General features: G+C 32.7%; 1 protein-coding gene across 8 annotated transcripts in view; it reads right to left on the reverse strand.

Annotated features, from left to right (window-relative positions):
• Window positions 1–18,901, reverse strand: part of rudimentary (carbamoyl-phosphate synthetase 2, aspartate transcarbamylase, and dihydroorotase rudimentary) — a 186,132-nt gene that overhangs the window by 105,932 nt on the left and 61,299 nt on the right. For all 8 annotated transcript variants that reach the window (XM_067104207.1, XM_067104205.1, XM_067104204.1 and 5 more), the window contains exons 4-18: window positions 15,213–15,371; window positions 14,649–14,757; window positions 14,047–14,221; window positions 12,164–12,299; window positions 11,190–11,375; window positions 10,730–10,879; window positions 9,943–10,052; window positions 9,648–9,787; window positions 9,252–9,485; window positions 8,773–8,923; window positions 8,424–8,494; window positions 7,823–8,026; window positions 7,418–7,636; window positions 4,690–4,827; window positions 1,297–1,419 (exon numbers count right to left, since the gene is read on the reverse strand). In XM_067104207.1, the coding sequence (XP_066960308.1) occupies window positions 1,297–1,419; window positions 4,690–4,827; window positions 7,418–7,636; window positions 7,823–8,026; window positions 8,424–8,494; window positions 8,773–8,923; window positions 9,252–9,485; window positions 9,648–9,787; window positions 9,943–10,052; window positions 10,730–10,879; window positions 11,190–11,375; window positions 12,164–12,299; window positions 14,047–14,221; window positions 14,649–14,757; window positions 15,213–15,371 (2,305 nt within the window). The remainder of the gene's footprint in view (window positions 1–1,296; window positions 1,420–4,689; window positions 4,828–7,417; window positions 7,637–7,822; window positions 8,027–8,423; window positions 8,495–8,772; window positions 8,924–9,251; window positions 9,486–9,647; window positions 9,788–9,942; window positions 10,053–10,729; window positions 10,880–11,189; window positions 11,376–12,163; window positions 12,300–14,046; window positions 14,222–14,648; window positions 14,758–15,212; window positions 15,372–18,901) is intronic.

Here is an 18,901-nt window from a genome sequence, read left to right on the forward strand (position 1 = left end):
CATCATTTTCTGTAAAGTATTACTCCATGAAGCCAAGCACTGGTTTCCAGGGTAATAAAGAGGGAGTCAACGAGGACTATTTCAGACTCTTTCAAATTCTTGGGAACTTCCCAAAGCAATGACACTTTCATATGTTCTTTAAAGAGGATGGTCAGCTCATGAAATATTTACAAAGTCCTTCATACTGGATGATCAGAGGATGATTAACACAAAGATTACCAGACAATCATTTGATGGTTAATGGCAAATGTCAGTGTGTAAATATGTGCTGTAGTGGGCCAAGTTTCAAAAAATCAACCTATACTGTATGTTAAAAGGAAAAGGAAAAAGATAATAATTTGTAGTTACAATTATCTTTCACAGAAAACAAGTTGCATATAAAAATACTTTAGCAACAAAAATATATATATCCATGTTTCAGATGGAGGGATGTAATTAGATCAACAGACCTTTCCTGTCTTTCAACAGTCTGTAACAACAGGGAAACATAAAATGGCTGGTTAAGAGGATAAGCTGATGTGGATTTATCTTATGATGAGATTGAGGAGAATGCCAAGCTCCACAGAGTTGACTGACAATACACAGAGCCATAGAAGCATCAAGTCAAAAGAAAGGAAAGCCTGATAAAATGTGAGAACAATCTGATTAAATATAGGAGAGTGATAAAATAAAGTCAAAATAGTACTGTACAGTATATGTTTTCCAAAACAAGTTATCAGATCTAAAATGTTTACTACAACAATTCACTGAAGTTTTCAATGCTGTAGAAGGTGGAGAAATACTACATTCTGAGCAAAGTTAGCATAGATTCTTCCTAGCCTAGAATGAATTGCCAGATCCAACATTACAGAATCATGGCTGAGAAGGAGAAAGTTCGATCAAGTATGGAAATGTTTGCTTCCACTCCCTTAAACAGTGCTTCAGTAATATATGCTGTCACAAGGTCACTGTGTTACGAATAATTATACCATATAGGAAAAGTACAGATGAAAAGTGAAGTTATCATACTGGTCACTGTTGACTTGTCTTAAAGAAAGGACATAAAAAGAAATGACTGGTAAGAGTAATAAAGATCATAAGATTAGTGGTAGTCAATTTACTCAAACAGGATGCCTGGCATTAAAGATGTGGTAACACTATCATTGTATCTAACATAACATGCAGTACTATCAACTTGGCAATACTGTACATATTCCATGCATATGCCAAAACAATTTTAAATAAATAAAAGTTACCGTCAAATTAACCCTGCAAATTTCATACGATAAGGCCTTCAAAAATCTACATAATTCTTACCTTCATTTTATACAAGAACCATTTGTCAATCCTTGTCAGTTCATACAGTTTATCAACTTCCCAACCTTTTTTTAGGGCTGCAGCCAACACCAGCATACGTTTATCTGTTGGCTGCTGCAACTCCTGAAATACAATTTTGGTTAGTTTGCTCTTTATCTTGGTATATTAATTTGCACTTAAGACATTCAATCATTGCCATTCATATATTTCATGACCCAATTGTACAGTGGCATCTTACAAACTATATACAAAAGTTGAATCATAAACTTTGTTGTGCTGGTTATACAAAAAAAGTAATTACACAACTGTGTACAGTACATACTCTAAAACTCCCAAAATAATCTTATTACTATGTGCAAAGAACATTACAATTATAGAGTAATTTAATCACAACACAATGTGCAAAATAAAAACTTCCAATTGGTTCATGATCAACTTCCAAGTAGAATATAAATTTGTTGGTGTGAATGCTGATCTAACACCTAATGAAAAGCAAAACTGATAATACTGTACAGTACTGATATCCTCAAACTGCATAAAAAATACACTCACACTAATGTCTATTTTTATTCAAGACAAAATTATATAACTGACAATGGCCTTTGGCAAAAATGTATAAAGGAAAAATGTGAAAACTCAATAAAAAAGATAATGAAAATGAATGGAAAAAGAAATGAACAAAAAAAAAAAGTGAAATTCACTTTACATTTCACGAATATATCATAAAACATTACATAACAGAATTCTGCTTAGTCAAAACCAATATTTTCCAAAACTGTAATTCATCTACTGCAATAATAAAAATATAACAAACATCACAGCAATGGAAAAACTGGTTGATAAAAATGGTTGCTATTCATATAGAAATTCAGAAATACTGTACACAATTCAAACATTCATAATACTTAAACTATAAAATACTGTAAATTGCAAAGTGCACAGACAAACTATGCAATGCAAGTGCTCTGACACCAGTGAAATGATAAACTGCACCATTATCATAAAACTCACACAAAATGCTGGAAGTTACTCCAGATGACAGATAATCTGTGTACATTTATCACAAGATTTTTGTTATGCAGGTACTTCGTACAATACAAATTATGGATTCACGAGACCAACGAAGAAGTTCAAACAGCCATGATGCCCTGTAATGAGATGATACCCCCAAACCAAGAGAGAGCTGCTATATCTGAATTTCATACATGATAATTAAGTTGAAAAGCCAGCCCAAAATGATGAATGAGATCAAGCTAATGGAATAGATTCAGAAAGGACTCTGGTGGATCTGTGATGAGAATTTAGTCTTAAATTACATCATCACGATCATCAGTAACAGTGGTAGTAATACAAGTAGTAGCAGTAGTACTGTAGTAGCATAGTACTAGTAGTAAGGCAGACACGGCTATACTGGAAGTACTGCACATCCTTTCCCCTCACTTGCAGTATGATATTTTTAAACAAAATTACCGCATAACCAAATATTCTTAAAAATAATTACGTACCACATAACCAAACAGGAACACATGAAGAATCATTTATAATACAAAACACTATTGCAATAATGTCTACCTTAAAAACAACAGTGTAGCCTAAAACTGAGAACAATATTTGAACAATAACTTTTTTTTTACTGACAGAACAATCTTCGTTAGTACTGAATTTTCTTATCCTATATAACTTACTTTTCATAGAAATATCTCAAATCTGCCAATGACCATGATCTTTGAGTATCCCTAAATACAGCATTCCTGTCTCAAAAAGATCAACAGCAGCATGGGACATCTGCCACCTAGAGCCTAAGGTACCCAATTACCATCTGATTCACTTTTTGCATAATCTGGATATACGGCTGTGAGCTCAGTGGGGCTAAGAGGAGGGAGCTCATTATAATGTGTGATAGTGTATAAAAAAACATATTTTATTCTGTACAATATTCAGTTTGTGTCATCATAACCCTATCTTTCCAATATATGACCACACACAAGTTAGCTGGGAAAGGCTGCTGAATACCCCAGTGTTGATCAAAACCTGTAAGAACCAACAGCTGCAAATCTAAGAAAAATTACTTACTAACTTGCTAACTGTGAGGCTGGCAATTGGAAAAATCTGGCAACAGAAAAAGAAAAAAGAAATGGAAAATTATTGAAAAGAGAGAAGTAGATGAGAATGATAGAATAATGATGAAGTGTATAAGAACGTGGCACATGAGCTGTGCTACTATTGATCTCCTTCCATCCATTAGTCAAAAGGGTACAGTATCTGGGGACTTTCACAGACCACAAATATGAGTATATGTGTATGAAATGGCTGTGAAAGACAAAATTTTCTTCACATACTGGAAACCAAGAAGCAGTTATTTTTCATGCCAAATAAGACAAGCACTGTACATCATTTATTATATGAATAATTGATTAATAGTCTGAAAGTTTTCTGACAAAATACGGTTTAAGTCTCCGATCCCCTCTGATCTAGATACTAGAACTGATTTTGAAAACTTAAATAATCTTAGAAACTGTGTCAAAATCCTAGAAAACTGGAACTTTTAAACCTTACATAAATGAGGTTAAAAGGCTGGATACCTGATCCTTTCAGTATTTATCAACAGGATGTTGATAACATCAAGATGCTACTTAATTCTGGTACATCTAATAAAGCTTCTAAGAAGTCACAGGATCCACACTACGCTTTATAATCTTGCATTCAACCCTAATGTTAATTATTAGCGACTGGTACACAGACCTTCAGAAAAACTTCTCACAAACCTTCAGTTCAGATCAATGAATATCTTATGCCTAGTACAAAGAAAATGAAGGTTCTCTTTATTCCTTCAGACACCTGTTGACAACATTTATAATTATCATTAACCCATATAAGAAAATTTTATCATTATGCACTGAAAGGACTTGCCTGAAAGACTCAGTCTTTAGCAACCTAAATCAGTGCATCATGAAATAAAGTTCTAAACAAGTCCAAAACTAACAATTACTATGTTAACTTTTTTATCACCACATAAACATCTCTAGCTCTAAAAGATATATAAAGGAAGTTTAAAGCCATAGCTTTACATGGTGAATGTTAATTACTGAACTCTAAAAGCATTTCCTCAAAGTTCATATCACTGTAAGTATGGAAGTTACCTTGGGAAAGATAATTTTTTGTACATCACATTAGGTAATATAATTCAACCATAAAATTTTCTATGGGTTTCTATAATTAATCAACAAAAGACAACTGTATCTTAAAATAATAATGCTTAACTTGAAAAAAAAATGGAAAAATTATAGTAAAAAACTATGTAGCATATTCTAATTCAATAAATGGTATTTGATAACTTTGAGAAAACCAGTTGAAAAACCATTGTTATAAAATCATTAAATATGATTATCTCACCTTTTCATCAGCTTCACTTATGTATGGATCAAATCCGCCAAGTGCTTCATCTACCATCCTTAAAGCTTTCTGGAGGGCTTCTTCAAAATTGCGACCAATACCCATCACTTCGCCAACACTCTTCATAGAGCTCCCAATCTGTAAGAAGAATGAATTACATATTATCAAGGGGAGACCCAAATTGTTTGTGCTCATAAATTATGATATCTCAGCCAATAAAACAACTTCATAAAAACTTGATAACCAGATAAACTTGTTGCGTTAAAGATTATCACAAAATTTCTTTAAAGGATTTACTTCTGAAATTTGGCATTCAGTGTCAGTAGAACCTGAGAGTCAAAGAAAAATTTCTACATATGAGAATTGGTTATTGCAGAACATTTATCAAATACAGTATCCATGGGTCATGCAAGTGCTCATTACTTTCATTGTGGTGTTCCTTCTGAAAACAAAATACCATAATCCTACAGCGGCTTTCATCTGTTTTCTATATTGCCATTTCATTTGGTTAATCATCTTATAACTTGGCATTATGTTTCACTTTAAGTTATCTCCTATGTTAATACATCCATTGCTTCTAATTCATAATTCTTCAGTTGTCTCGACGCATCAAAAGCACTATTGGCAACTTACAAAGTCAACATTTGTAAGGATATTGTACTGGGGTTTCAGTGATGAGCAAATCAGTTGTATACAACTATCCTGAGATGGTCGAGTACAGTAAATGTAGCATTAATAGCCTTGCCAGCATCCTCATATCCTTTAAAGACTAAATGAGAAGGGATCATACATAATTCAGCAACTGTATCACCTTCATATAATTAATGGAATAAATAACCATTTGGTTGTAAATGAAGGATTGTTGGGCTATGGTTTATGATTTCATTGGCTGTACATTATTCATGATTGTAATTTTAACTGTAAACATTTTATCTATGAAAGCAGAGGCATTGTTAAATAAGAAAAAATTTATTCTCTTATCAGACATAACAGCAAATCCACATCATAAGATTTAAACTCAAGGATAAATTGATTAGTGCAGACCATTAAGTCTACTGTACTGTATGTTATTTATGATGCTCAGGCATGGAAGCAGTTTACCGATAAACATAAAGGGCACACACTGGACTTATTTTTCTATTACCCAAAGAGGAGGAAGTTCTCGTAATGGTAGGAAAGCTACATTTATATTCAAGGATTTACAAGGTAAATTAACTTCAATGGGAAATAGGAAAGAATGCGTTGTGAAAATGACTTTCCTCAAATAATGTAATTCCTTAGGTGACAAGTAACTTGCTGTTGTCTTTATTGCACATCTTGCAATGAAGACAATATAGGGACAGAGATGGTTTACCACTTTCCACTGGGATATATTGATCTGGGAAAGACTTAAAGGGATGATCAGTATTATTATTAATACAGGGATAGAGATGGTTTATTACTTTCCACTGGGACATATTAATTTGGAAAGATTTAAAAGGCTGATCTATCAAATTTACTGTTATTCATAAATCGTTTCATCAGACCACCTGTCAACTCTCTTGACTCCCAAAAGGCTTGCCCTGATTGGCTGTTCATATATTTACTAGATCTTATTTAATTAATTATAATTTCTCAAAAATATAAAAATAAGATATTGTATGTGCACAGCAAATATATATATATTCCTTCTGTACACATGATTACAGTAAAATATTGATACAAATATCACTTGGCTAGAGGTGCAAGTTGTTTTACCCTCTCTAAATAGCAAAGTTATTTCAAGTGGAAAAAGCAGTCTAATTCTTTCATGAAAAATCTATTGTATACAACTTGCACAATTCCCAAATTTATAGGAATCAATTCCTCTTCATCAATTTATTTTACAAAAATGTTCCTCTACACTACTGCTGGAGACGCTTTCAAAATTTTCTCCAAGTATATAAATATTAACCCACATGGAATCTTTCCTCATTGTTAAATATAGCATATTTTGCAGTATTGCACTGACAACCGTTCTAATAATTTTTTTAAACTGTGATATCTTTTATGCAGAAGCATTACTGGATATGCTGAAAACATCCTATTTCTATGTTATGATTGTGTTTTGTACATCTTTCCTAAATCTAAGGGTGTTAGTTAAATGCTAACTTCAGTGTGCCAATTTCTGTTAATACTTGGCTTATTAAATCCTTTGTTTTTAACTGTCTATAAATTATCAATTTTAACAAAATTCAAAACATCAGGCCACATTGTTTAGTAGGGTGTACTGTATGGTTAGGAATGAGAGAGGGATTTATCTCCATGATTAATGAAATTGGCATTAAAACAGTTCTGTGGTCACGCTGTGACATTTTTTAAAACTCAAACAACTGAATTAGAGGCTTTTTCCTTGTGTGTAGCAGATATAATTTTCAACTCAATGAATATTAGAATGAGGAATATATAGTTGGACTACATACAAAAATGTGCACTTCCTTCAGTCAAGAAAGTAATACTGTACTGTACATATTTTGAGCTAATATGCTGTTCAATTTAAATTTCAACATTATCTCATGACTGACAACTTCAGTACTAAACAGGATTGCAGGTAATAAAAAATCTGATTTCATCTAAAGCCCTCCATAATAAATACTCAACATTTCTTCTTGACAGTAAACAAAATTATACACCTTGTCCAAGGAAATATAGTACTAATAGTTTTGACTTGTAAGCATCAAGACCAAAATGCACTTAATACAGTACTAACCTTTGTTGAAACTCTATTGAACTTGGACAGATCCCATCGAGGAACCTTAACAACACAGTAATCTAAAGATGGTTCAAAACAGGCTGTAGTAGATGCTGTTACAGAGTTTGTGAGATCTGGCAAAGACTTGCCAAGAGCTAGTTTTGCAGCAACATATGCCAAAGGGTATCCTGTTGCTTTAGAAGCCAATGCAGAGGACCTTGATAAGCGGGCATTTACCTAAAAATTAAGAGATGGAAATACTACAAAGAAAACAATAAAATACTTATAAATTTATATAAAAGACTCCTATTCTTAATGTTATTAGCATCAACAAATAAACAGAACTTCAAATATTTTTCAATAATCTTCAAGAATTAACAATATACCAGCTTGAAATCATAAAAATGATCTAACGAAAGTCACCTCAATGATATAATACTCCTCAGAGGCAGGATTCAAAGCATACTGAATATTACATTCTCCAACAACTCCAAGCCGCCTGATGATAGACAATGCTGTTGAACGCAATAAATTGTATTCCCTGTTTGTGAGAGTTTGGGATGGGGCTACAACTAAGCTTTCTCCTGTGTGGATTCCAAGTGGATCAACATTTTCCATATTACACACCTGTCAAACATAAAAGGGTACGTATGAGTAGACTATATTCATGAATATATTGTAATGCCTTGGATCCTCTTGTGGGGACCAATAAAAAGAAACTTCATGAGTCACTGTTTTTGTACAAATATTTTTGTAATGAAACAGTTCAAAAGACATTTTACAAAAATTCAAATCCAGCACTGACTTAAATAGGTATCATAACACATTTATTTATTTTTAAATATTTATATTATGTATTTTTTATTTAAGAATTTATATATATTTAATTATTTTTATTTATTTATTTATTTATTTATTTATTTATTTATTTATTTATTTATTTATTTAGACTTTCCTGAACTGTCCATAAGAATATATATCAACATAATTACTGCAATCTTTTCCATATAAATTCAGCACTTACAGTAATGCAGTTATCGTATGCATCACGAACCACCTCATACTCCACTTCTTTCCATCCTTTGAGAGATTTGTCTGAAAGACAAAAGCATATTTAATAATCAATAAATTGAAGATCATTTCCATAACCATTGTAATAAAAGCAGCAAAATAACCAAGGTTAAAGCCTTAGAAATTAGTTATTTTCACTGATCAATAAATCATTCCAAATACAAAATTGTAAACAAATCATAAATATCATAAAAAGGTCCAGATTAAGGGAATAAATGGCTCTTTAAAATAAATTAAGGTACTTTAAACTCAGGCAAATAAAATCATCATACAACAATCAATATCTATTTGAACCATCTTACCAATGATAAGCTGATTTGAATGAGCAAACGCTGATGTAGCAAGACTGGCCAATTCTTGTGCTGTATCAGCAAAGCCTGATCCAAGACCACCAAGGGCATAGGCAGCCCTAGCTAAAACTGGGTACCCAATTCGTTCTGCAGCCTCCAAAGCCTAATGAACATAATGAGCATATATAAAGTTTTTTCATTAGCTAATAATAGGAATGACCATTAGAAATACATTTATAACATTAAATTGTTTAGCTATCACAAAAGACAACAGTGACTATTAAGTGGTCTCCAGCAGCACTGACTGCATATTTATATTATACTGTACTATGCTCATATAAAATAAGCTTCAGCTTTCAAAATGTAACTCAACTCAGTTCTGTTACAGTTTATTATGTTTATCATGATTTTTTTTAAAAGGAAAATAAAAAAATTTTAATTTACACAAAAGAGAAATCTCAAAAGATAAAAAACAAACAATTATGCCTCACCTCTTCTACAGAATACACTGCTGCTGATGGTGCCACTCTTTCTCCAACAGATGCCACAACTTCAGCAAACAGCCTACGATCTTCACTACGCACAATTGATGCTATTGGAGTACCAAGGACTTTCACTCCATATTTTGACCATACACCTGCACGCTCAAGTTCCACACCACAATTAAGAGCAGTTTGACCACCAAAAGTTAGCAACACACCATCTGGACGTTCAGATTTGATAACCTTTGCAAAAGGGAAAAGCGTCATCAGATGGCTTTCAAGTTGATGAAATAATAAATCTACATCAAACTGTGACTAATAACTGCAAAAAATATAACATCTGAACAAAATGTAACAACCATCAATAGAAAGTTTAAGCTCCTAAAATATAAAATTTTGACATACTTGTTCAACATAGGATGCAGTAATGGGGAGAAAATACACTTTATCAGCTAGCCCTTTGCTTGTCTGCACTGTAGCAATGTTGGGATTTAACAATACAGACTCGACACCCTCCTCCTTCATAGCTTTTATGGCTTGGGATCCTGAGAGTCAAAAGAAATGTATTGAGAAAGATATCTTGCTGAATAACTTACAGAACAATGGATTCTGTTGCAATAAAAATTATTTTCTAGTAATTTGAAAGTATCTGCAAGTTCCATTACAAGCTTTGTGTACATGTAAGTCTGTTTTAACAAACCTGAGTAGTCAAATTCTCCTGCTTGACCAATGGAGAGGCCTCCAGAACCCAATATAAGAACTTTATTGGGAAGTTTTCCTATTTCAGCTTGAGGGACATCATGACTGGGTCTGCAAGTACGAGAATACTTAATATGCCACCTATGGGAGTAAGAAATTCTCAATTCTGTCAGTAATTTTTCAAGTATAATGCTGGTTATGGTCCAATTTTGCAGGTGAATACTTGCTTGTTATTGCAGTATGGACAAAACTGAAAAACAACAAAAGTCAAAATGATGTGTTGATAAAAATTTTGTATGGACATCACTGTAATCTAAAACCCACAGTTTCAATGCAAATTTCAAATTTATATAACAGCCAAATTTACATAGCTAAATACTGCCATACCTGGATGGCAGTTCAAAAGCATATACTGTACTGTACATACATTTTCATACATTTTCTGACCAAGAAATATTCTATAGAACAAATCTTTCCAATTTACAAAACTTGCAAAGTTCTGTTACAAATATAGTTGTTAAAAACAACCATTTATTGAAAAACTAAAATTCCTCATTATGGGGTAATCGAGTGTCTCCCTTTGTAAATACTGTATGGTGAATAGATTACAACACATACTTTATACTTTACAGGCTGCACCATAACACACAGATGCATTGCTATGCAATCCTGTTTTCTTCAGTTCATGCAGTCCAGCAACAAGATTTCTCTCATTAATGGAGTGAATGAGCCATGCATACAACTGCTATGATTTTTGTACATTTAAAATTCAAAGAAATATTTCTTACTTGTAAGTGAGATGATTTGTGATGATGCTAGGTAAGTCCCAGTTTTCTTGAACTATACCTCGATTACTTTTGCTAGCTAGGTCAATAAAAACATCAAACAGTGACTCCAAATCTTCAGGGCCAGCTGTGTGCTCTGGATGGAACTGCACGCTGTAATTAAAAGATTAAAATTACCTAAATTAAGGGTCTACAAAGCTACAATAAACTCAAATGATGAATAAATGACAAACTAGTTAAGAAATTTATCTTCATTATTAATATCCTTATCTTACAAGAATTAAGCATATACTGTATCATGATTTTTTCCATTTTTTACATGCAATTACAATATGCTGTATATTTTTATAAGTCCATTTTTCTGGATTATTAAAGGACCAAATCCCATAAATCACACATGGTTTACAACATTTTAATCAACAATTTAAAACATCAGAGACAAGGGACCAAGACCATTCAATACCTAAAGAATGGAAGAGTCCTATGGACAATGCCCTCATTTGAATTATCATTCTTATTAGTGAAGAGTGGAGCCCAATCCTGAGGCAATGAAGCAACATCAACAGCATAACCATGATTCTGTGATGTAATGAAGCAACGACCTGTGCCTGCATGTACACAAGGCTGATTGTGTCCTCTGTTACCATACCTGAAATGTAGATATAATAGGTAAAATCCAATACTTTCTTACTTGAGATAAACTTCGTGGTAAAAAAGCAAGACATTCAGTACAAGCAGAGTTACAGTATATGGCATTAGGATATTCAAAAGAAAAACTGCCTAAGAATATGTGATTTAAAAATTCATGTAATTCCATCAATTATTTTCCTATTTTTTTCAGTCACAAAATGTTCCCAAGCAACATTTCCCATTATGAAAAATATAGTACTGCTTCTGTTACAAATCTTGGAACAAATGCAGGATGTAAGTGATTCTGCTAAATCATTTCTACATTATTTGACTTACTGAAATTCTTAAGTACAAAGTGAAAATTACAAATCTGTGAAAAAATAATAAAATTAAAGGTGGTGTTCTGTGACCTAATTAAGCTATGTAGTGTGAATGAAGCCATAATAAAACTCCACATGAAAATCTGATACACAAGTCATTTAAAAAATGCAGTACATGTAAAAAGCAAAATAAGACTTTAAATAACTAAAAATTTTTAAATGTTGTGAATTCCTGCAGATTATGAGGTTCTAAGCTGTAACTAGTTCTGTTAATACAGCCACTGGAACCTCAATTTACTAAAATCACAAAAGAAAAATGTTGTAAAAATTTATGTTTGACACAAGAATCAATGACCAACAACCACCACCCTTGTATCATCATTTGTAATTCATTCTCATATTATTCCAAACAGTAATTATACTATTGTATCTCCCTTATTACAATTTGTTATATTTTGATAAGAGAAAACATTTCAATATAACATACTTCATTTTATATGTAGAGCAACCTGCAGCCACTGAGAGCAGCTGATGTCCCAAGCAAATGCCAAAAATTGGTTTGGTGCTATTGGCCATTACAGTTCGTATATGTTCAACAGTCTTACTGCATATCTGGGGATCACCTGTAAAAACATCAACATAACTATTAAACGTTCCATTCTTATTATCTGAAATATCTGTAAATAAGAATGAACTCAAGTTCACTCTCATCAACAAGTTCTGTCAAAAAAGTTGGAAAAATACATAAAATACTGAACATATATAAAACACTGAACATCCCCAGTCAACAGGAGGCCATCCAAATTATTTTTATAAGAAAAAAGACTCATACAATGCCCAATACTAATATAATATTTTATAGTAAAAACTTTTGTGGTTGAATATAAAAGTACAACAACCATATTCTTTTTAGAATCCCTATATGAAACCTGGCAAGTTATTTGCATGAAATAAATAAAATGTCACATATATATATATATATATATATATATATATATATATATATATATATATATATATATATATATATATATATATATATATATATATATATATATATATATATATATATATATATACACTACAATAAAAACAGTACAGAATATAGTTCATATATCAGTAACATTTTAGAAATATATATATTTATAATTAAAATAAATATGAATAAAAACTGGAAAATATGAGAGAGAGAGAGAGAGAGAGAGAGAGAGAGAGAGAGAGAGAGAGAGAGAGAGAGAGAGAGAGAGAGAGAGAGACTGTTTCTATCTTTATGAATAGTGTGGTTGTAATTTTTGGGAATAGTCATTCTCAACCACACATGCCATCATAAGTCAAGTTTTCTCACTTCCACATGTAAGTAAAACATTCACAGATGGACAGCCAGGATGACGATATTCCAAGTTTAGCACAGAGCATTATTTACTATATATATTTGTTTGCTCCACTTCAGAATGCAGTACTGTACTGCACTGTGCCATATTCTACATGCCATAGTACAAGCCCACATTATTGTGGCTTTATAGGTAGGCAAGCACTTTACAATATTGTACTGTGCAGAGGTGTCTTCTATTTGCTTCGAGGTGATATGTGTATAACATATAAGGTTTCTGGCAGCAGGGTGATAGATAATAATGAAAAATGAAATTTCAGTTTCATTTAGCATTTATTTGAATTGTATATTCACAACCTCAAGCGAAGTGTTACATATTCATGAATGTACAGTACATAGCACTCAAAATGCTATACAGTATATTGTACTTATAGATTAGTTCATGGTTGCCATAGTAATGATATATTTGCTAAAACTAAATTTTTCAAGTCGGCTGAAAACCAAACCCTAATGGATAAAGAGGGCTGGCTGTAATTAGGAGAGCATCATAATTAACACTAAGACAAGTCTTAAATCCTTTACCACTTTATTTACTTGGAAACTCTCCACAACTTTGCGGAGAGTAAATATCACAAAGCCTGTTCTGATTGTTTTAATTCTTTTAAAAGTAACAGACAGAATCACAAATTGAAACCATGATGCTATACAGCTTTAAAATATGCATTAGTCAAAAATAGTAGAGGGGTGAAGATCAAAATCAAGTATGAGGGAACAGAAATGAATGGAAATGGGCTATAAATGAAAACCTAAACCAGATTAGTATGGGAGCAAGAGCACAAGACAAAAGTGAGTGTTTAGAATGGGTTTCACGTTTACCCCATTAAGAAAAAATTTGACAAAATGCTGGAAATGATAAAGTAGGGGCTGGTTATTCATCCATTTAAATTACCAGTGTTTAGAGAATTAAGAATTTTACTCCAATTTAATTAAGAATAATAAAAGTGTTTTCTGAACTTATCAATTAGCTTGTTGATACAGACCTGGTCCATTACTCAAGAATAGGCCATCATACTTTGTAGGGTCTAAAGGATGGTCCCATGGTACTATAGTGACGCAAGCCCCACGCTTAACAAGACAGCGTATCTGATTATACTTCAAGCCACAGTCCACTGCCATAACCTTGATTTCTCCTTCTGGATTGAAAACTCGTGGCTCCTACAAAATTTGAGAAAAGTTTTTTTTATCAAAATACACTAAATCATTAATCCTGCAAAAAAAAAAACATGAATACTTAATTATGAAAAAATAGCCCCATCCAAAATTTGCTGTGGCCGTAAAGAAGCGATCTTAATGTACAAATAATGCAAGAAACATGTTAAGTAAAAGGAATAACAAATTAGAAACTGGCACCCTTGAAAAAATACATATTTACTGGAACACTGTCATTATTGTTCTGAGGCACGTAACTTATTAAAAATATAAGCATAAAGGCATTATACGACAGTACTCTTCTTTTTTTTTTTTTCAAGATAAAAGGTGAAAGATGAAATTACAGGAGTTTGTAAAATGTTTCAAAAGAAAAACTTCTTCACTGTAAAACACACATGAATAGCCAGTACACACACTTTCATGTACAACCCACCTTAACAGACACTCTATCAACCAAATTAATTTTGTTTGGGTCCTCAAAATCGGGATTATCTCCTCCTTCTACTACAATCTTTCCGAGCATGGATCCATGGTCACGAATTCTGAAAACATATTTCAGTCATGCAATAACAATTCTGGAATTACAGTATGTAGGATGAATATATACATAAAAGTTACTACATCCCTTAATCCTTAAGAAAGTCAAGCAGAAAAAGTTTTAATACAGTATTCCCTTTATTTATACAACATGTTTTATGTGGAATGAAAACAAGTTGAAAATACATCATAACTTTAATGTTCAATCATTTGCAATTTAACAAAGGAAAATTTCATATCTGTAATTTTCCCTTTATAAAATGCAGGTCTTAGTATTATTAAATTAGGAATCAATATTGTAAGCATATAGTCTCAGTAATGACAAAAAAATTACTTGTCCGTGCAAAACCTTAAGAATAATGTATAGTCAAAATAACCTCAACAACTGTACTTAAAAATCGATCAGGCCTGCGCATCTGTGACATAATTTCTGGCATAAATGCTGAAAAAAGATGCAAACCTTTTCGTCAGTGAGCGGGTGTCTATCCCATGAATCCCAGGAACCCCTTCTGATACAAGCCACTGATGCAATGTGTTGACTGAAGCCCAGTGAGATGGCTGTGTGCAGACTTCTCCCACGATTAATCCTCCGGCCCATATCCGAGTGCTTTCCAGCCATCTGGAAAACAGGGTAAACCGTTTAAAATATTTCAGAAAAAATGCTTTCACCGTATGGTGTATTTCCAGTTATAAGTTTACATGCTGTATACTATTAAATATCCATTATTATTATTATTATTATTATTATTATTATTATTATTATTATTATTATTATTATTATTATTATTATTATTATTATTATTATTATTATTATTATTATTATTATTATTATTATTATTCAGAAGATGAACCCAGTTCATATGGAAAAAGCCCACAGAGGCCACTGACTTGAAATTCAAGCTTCCATAGAATATGGTGTTCAATAGGAAGTAAGAGAAGGTAAAGGGAAATACAGAAAGATCTCACTTAATAAAAAGAATTTACGAACATAAGACTTTTTCTCCTAATTGATTGTTTACTACATTTGTAATGCATAATCATACAAACATTTTATTATCAATAAAAATTTATCGTTTGTCTAAATCTGTAATTCTGTATACAGTAATACATTTAAACATTAGAAAGATATTAACAGTTATGTGCAAAAGAATTTGCACAGTTGAATCATCATTAGGTAATACCATTTCAGCAACTAAGATTTTTGGCTTTAGAAAAAAAAAAGGTGATATACTGTATTATACACCTATGTACTGTACTTGTGTAGAGTGAAATGCAATTAATGTAAAGCTACTCTCAAGCCCATGGGTTTTGTCCAAATTCAGCACTACAGTAGAGTCGAAGCGGAAGACAGCATTTTGCCATCAATTAATTTATTTTCAGTTTGAAGGAAATGCATTTCCTGAAAGCACAGGCTTAGAAGAATTGATGAAATTCCATCAGCTCAAAATTTAGAATTATTTTCAGCTGAGGACATTATAACTTGACAAGATATCTAACGGACAGCTCTGGGAGCAAGACACCGCACCACCATACAGCTGGCTTAATCTAACAATCAGGGAAAAGTTTCACTGAGACTTAAAGCAAATCATATATGCACTGGAAGAACAGACTAGAATATAGAATTTAGGCCAAAGGCCAATCGCTGGGACCTATGAGGTCATTCAATGTTGAAAGGGAAATTGACAGCAAGGTTCGACAGGTTTAACAGGAGGAAAATCTCACAGATGCACTATGATACAATTGTTAGAAAGGGTGGAGAGTCAGATGGAAGAAAGAGAATATAAACGGAGGTACAGTAAAAGGAATGAATGAATGGGGTTGCAGTTAGGGGCTGAAGGGACACTGTAAAGACCCTTAAATAGCCTAATGCCTACAGTGCACCACGTGAGGTGCACACTGACTGCACTACCCCCTATGGGATGTATTCATTCCAGTTTTCAGACTGAAATTCTCGTTAACACCTGTATTTTTAAGTATAGCCTTACTCATTAAAACGAGTATTTATTTCGTAATCGCCAATGCTATAGAGGATTAATCTGTGGTTTATCATGTTGTGAAAAGCACACACTGGGGTATTATGTTGTTAAAAAATTTTTTCTCGATTCTTCTTTTGGTACAAAAACTAATGTATGCCCCTTCCATTTATAACCATACTAGCATCACTTCTTAATCAGTAGTCGCCCCGAGAATAGGTCATTAACTTAAGTGCTTCCAAGAACCCTTCATGACTTAAGACAACAAACTTCTTGAGAATAGCTCTCAAGACAGACTGGGAGAGGACGGAGGAACCACTCACAAATTTTCACTGATACATGTTGTGGGCACCTTTGTATGGGAGTTACTCCCCCCCCCCACCCCACGCAAGGAGTAAGCATTCGTGAGGTCACGTTTATTTAGTCAAAGAGTATGCTTTCGTGAGGTCACATTTGCTTAATTAAAGAGTAAGCTTTCGTGAGGTCACCTTTACTAAATGAAAGAGTAAGCTCTCCTGAGGTAACATTTACTTAATGAAAGAGTGAGCTTTCGTATGTATAGTACATTCACTTAATGAAGAAGTAAGCTTTCCTAATGTCACATTTACTTAATTAAAGAGTAAGCTTTTGTGAAGTCACATTTGCTTAATTAAAAAGTAAGCTTTCGTAAGGTCACATTTACTTAATGAAAGAGTAAGCTTTCCTGAGGTAACATTTACTTAATGAAAGAGTAAGCTTTCGTATGTACATTTATTTAATGAAAACGTAAGCTTTCCTAAGGTCACATTTGCTTAAATAAAGAGTAAGCTTCACTTGAGGTCACCTTTACTTAATGAAAGAGTTCACAGCTTAGCGTGAGAATTGCAGAGTTATGTGCCAAATACAAACTGCTTGTTTCGCCTTACTGTGAGAAAGTCTTCGCCATCATGCATGCAGTTATTAATCATCTTACTGTACCGTTTCATCAACGCAGATTATCACTAGCATTTACACTGTAACTGCATAACTGGTACATATGCACTGGCTCTAACAGATTGAGATATGTGCGCCATCCGTAGAGTTAATGACAACATGAAATCGATTATTTTGTTATATTTATCCGGTTTTTCTTATGCCATATTTACTAACATATAACAGCAAATATTATGGATAGATCGAATACGGAAAAATAACTAAATCATAGGACACAAAACCCAAAGTTTACAACCAACGATATCAATAAAAATTATAAATTACGAGCAATAACATTTCGAATCACACGCAAATACAGAGAGAGAGAGAGAGAGAGAGAGAGAGAGAGAGAGAGAGAGAGAGAGAGAGAGAGAGAGAGCAATGAGGGTACTCTTCAATAACTCGAGTTGTGTAAAGGATATGATACTATACAATTAACTTCGACCTATAACAAATTATAGTTCAAATCAATATACAGGGAAATAAGAAAAGGGTTCACTCCATCAAATAAGGTGCAAAATACAGGAAAGTTGAGAAATTATTTTTCATTGAATTTCATAGTTCAATATAATTACATGTTTCCATTATTATATGGAAAATTATCAACAGTTCACACAAACACACACATATATATATATATATATATATATATATATATATATATATATATATATATATATATATATATATATATATATATATAATTATTTTCTTATTCTTAACTTCCTCCTACTTTCCACCTCGTTTAATAAATCGTACAATTTCTATTCACTAGCCCAATCAGCACTGTCTCATAGGCAAACATCAGCTAACCCACATTCATTCATGATTTATTTTCTTACCCAATAATTTTGTACCTGCATCTACAGTCCTTTTTCTTTTTTCTCACATCCTCCAGCCATAAAGATACTGAACGTAAAAGATGCTGACCAACCACAGAAACATAAGCCCTTATTTCAAAACCACTTTTACATCATATCAGTCACTCTCCTGCTTATCGATAACATTTTATGCCATACGATCTCAAAATTCTACACACGTCCCTTTATAGCTTTTATCAAGAATTTTTCGGGATATTTATACCTTATTCAGCTTTCCCCATTATTTCAAAATTTTCACAAAACCTATCTTACCCTTTTCTTCAACCAAATAACGAGCCAATATACTCCCAGACAATCTAGCACTCCTCTGCTCACCATTACATCCATCATTCTACCCTCCTATC

This window comes from Macrobrachium rosenbergii, chromosome 5 (genome assembly GCF_040412425.1).
Source record: "Macrobrachium rosenbergii isolate ZJJX-2024 chromosome 5, ASM4041242v1, whole genome shotgun sequence".
Classification (NCBI taxonomy): Eukaryota; Metazoa; Arthropoda; class Malacostraca; order Decapoda; family Palaemonidae; genus Macrobrachium; species Macrobrachium rosenbergii.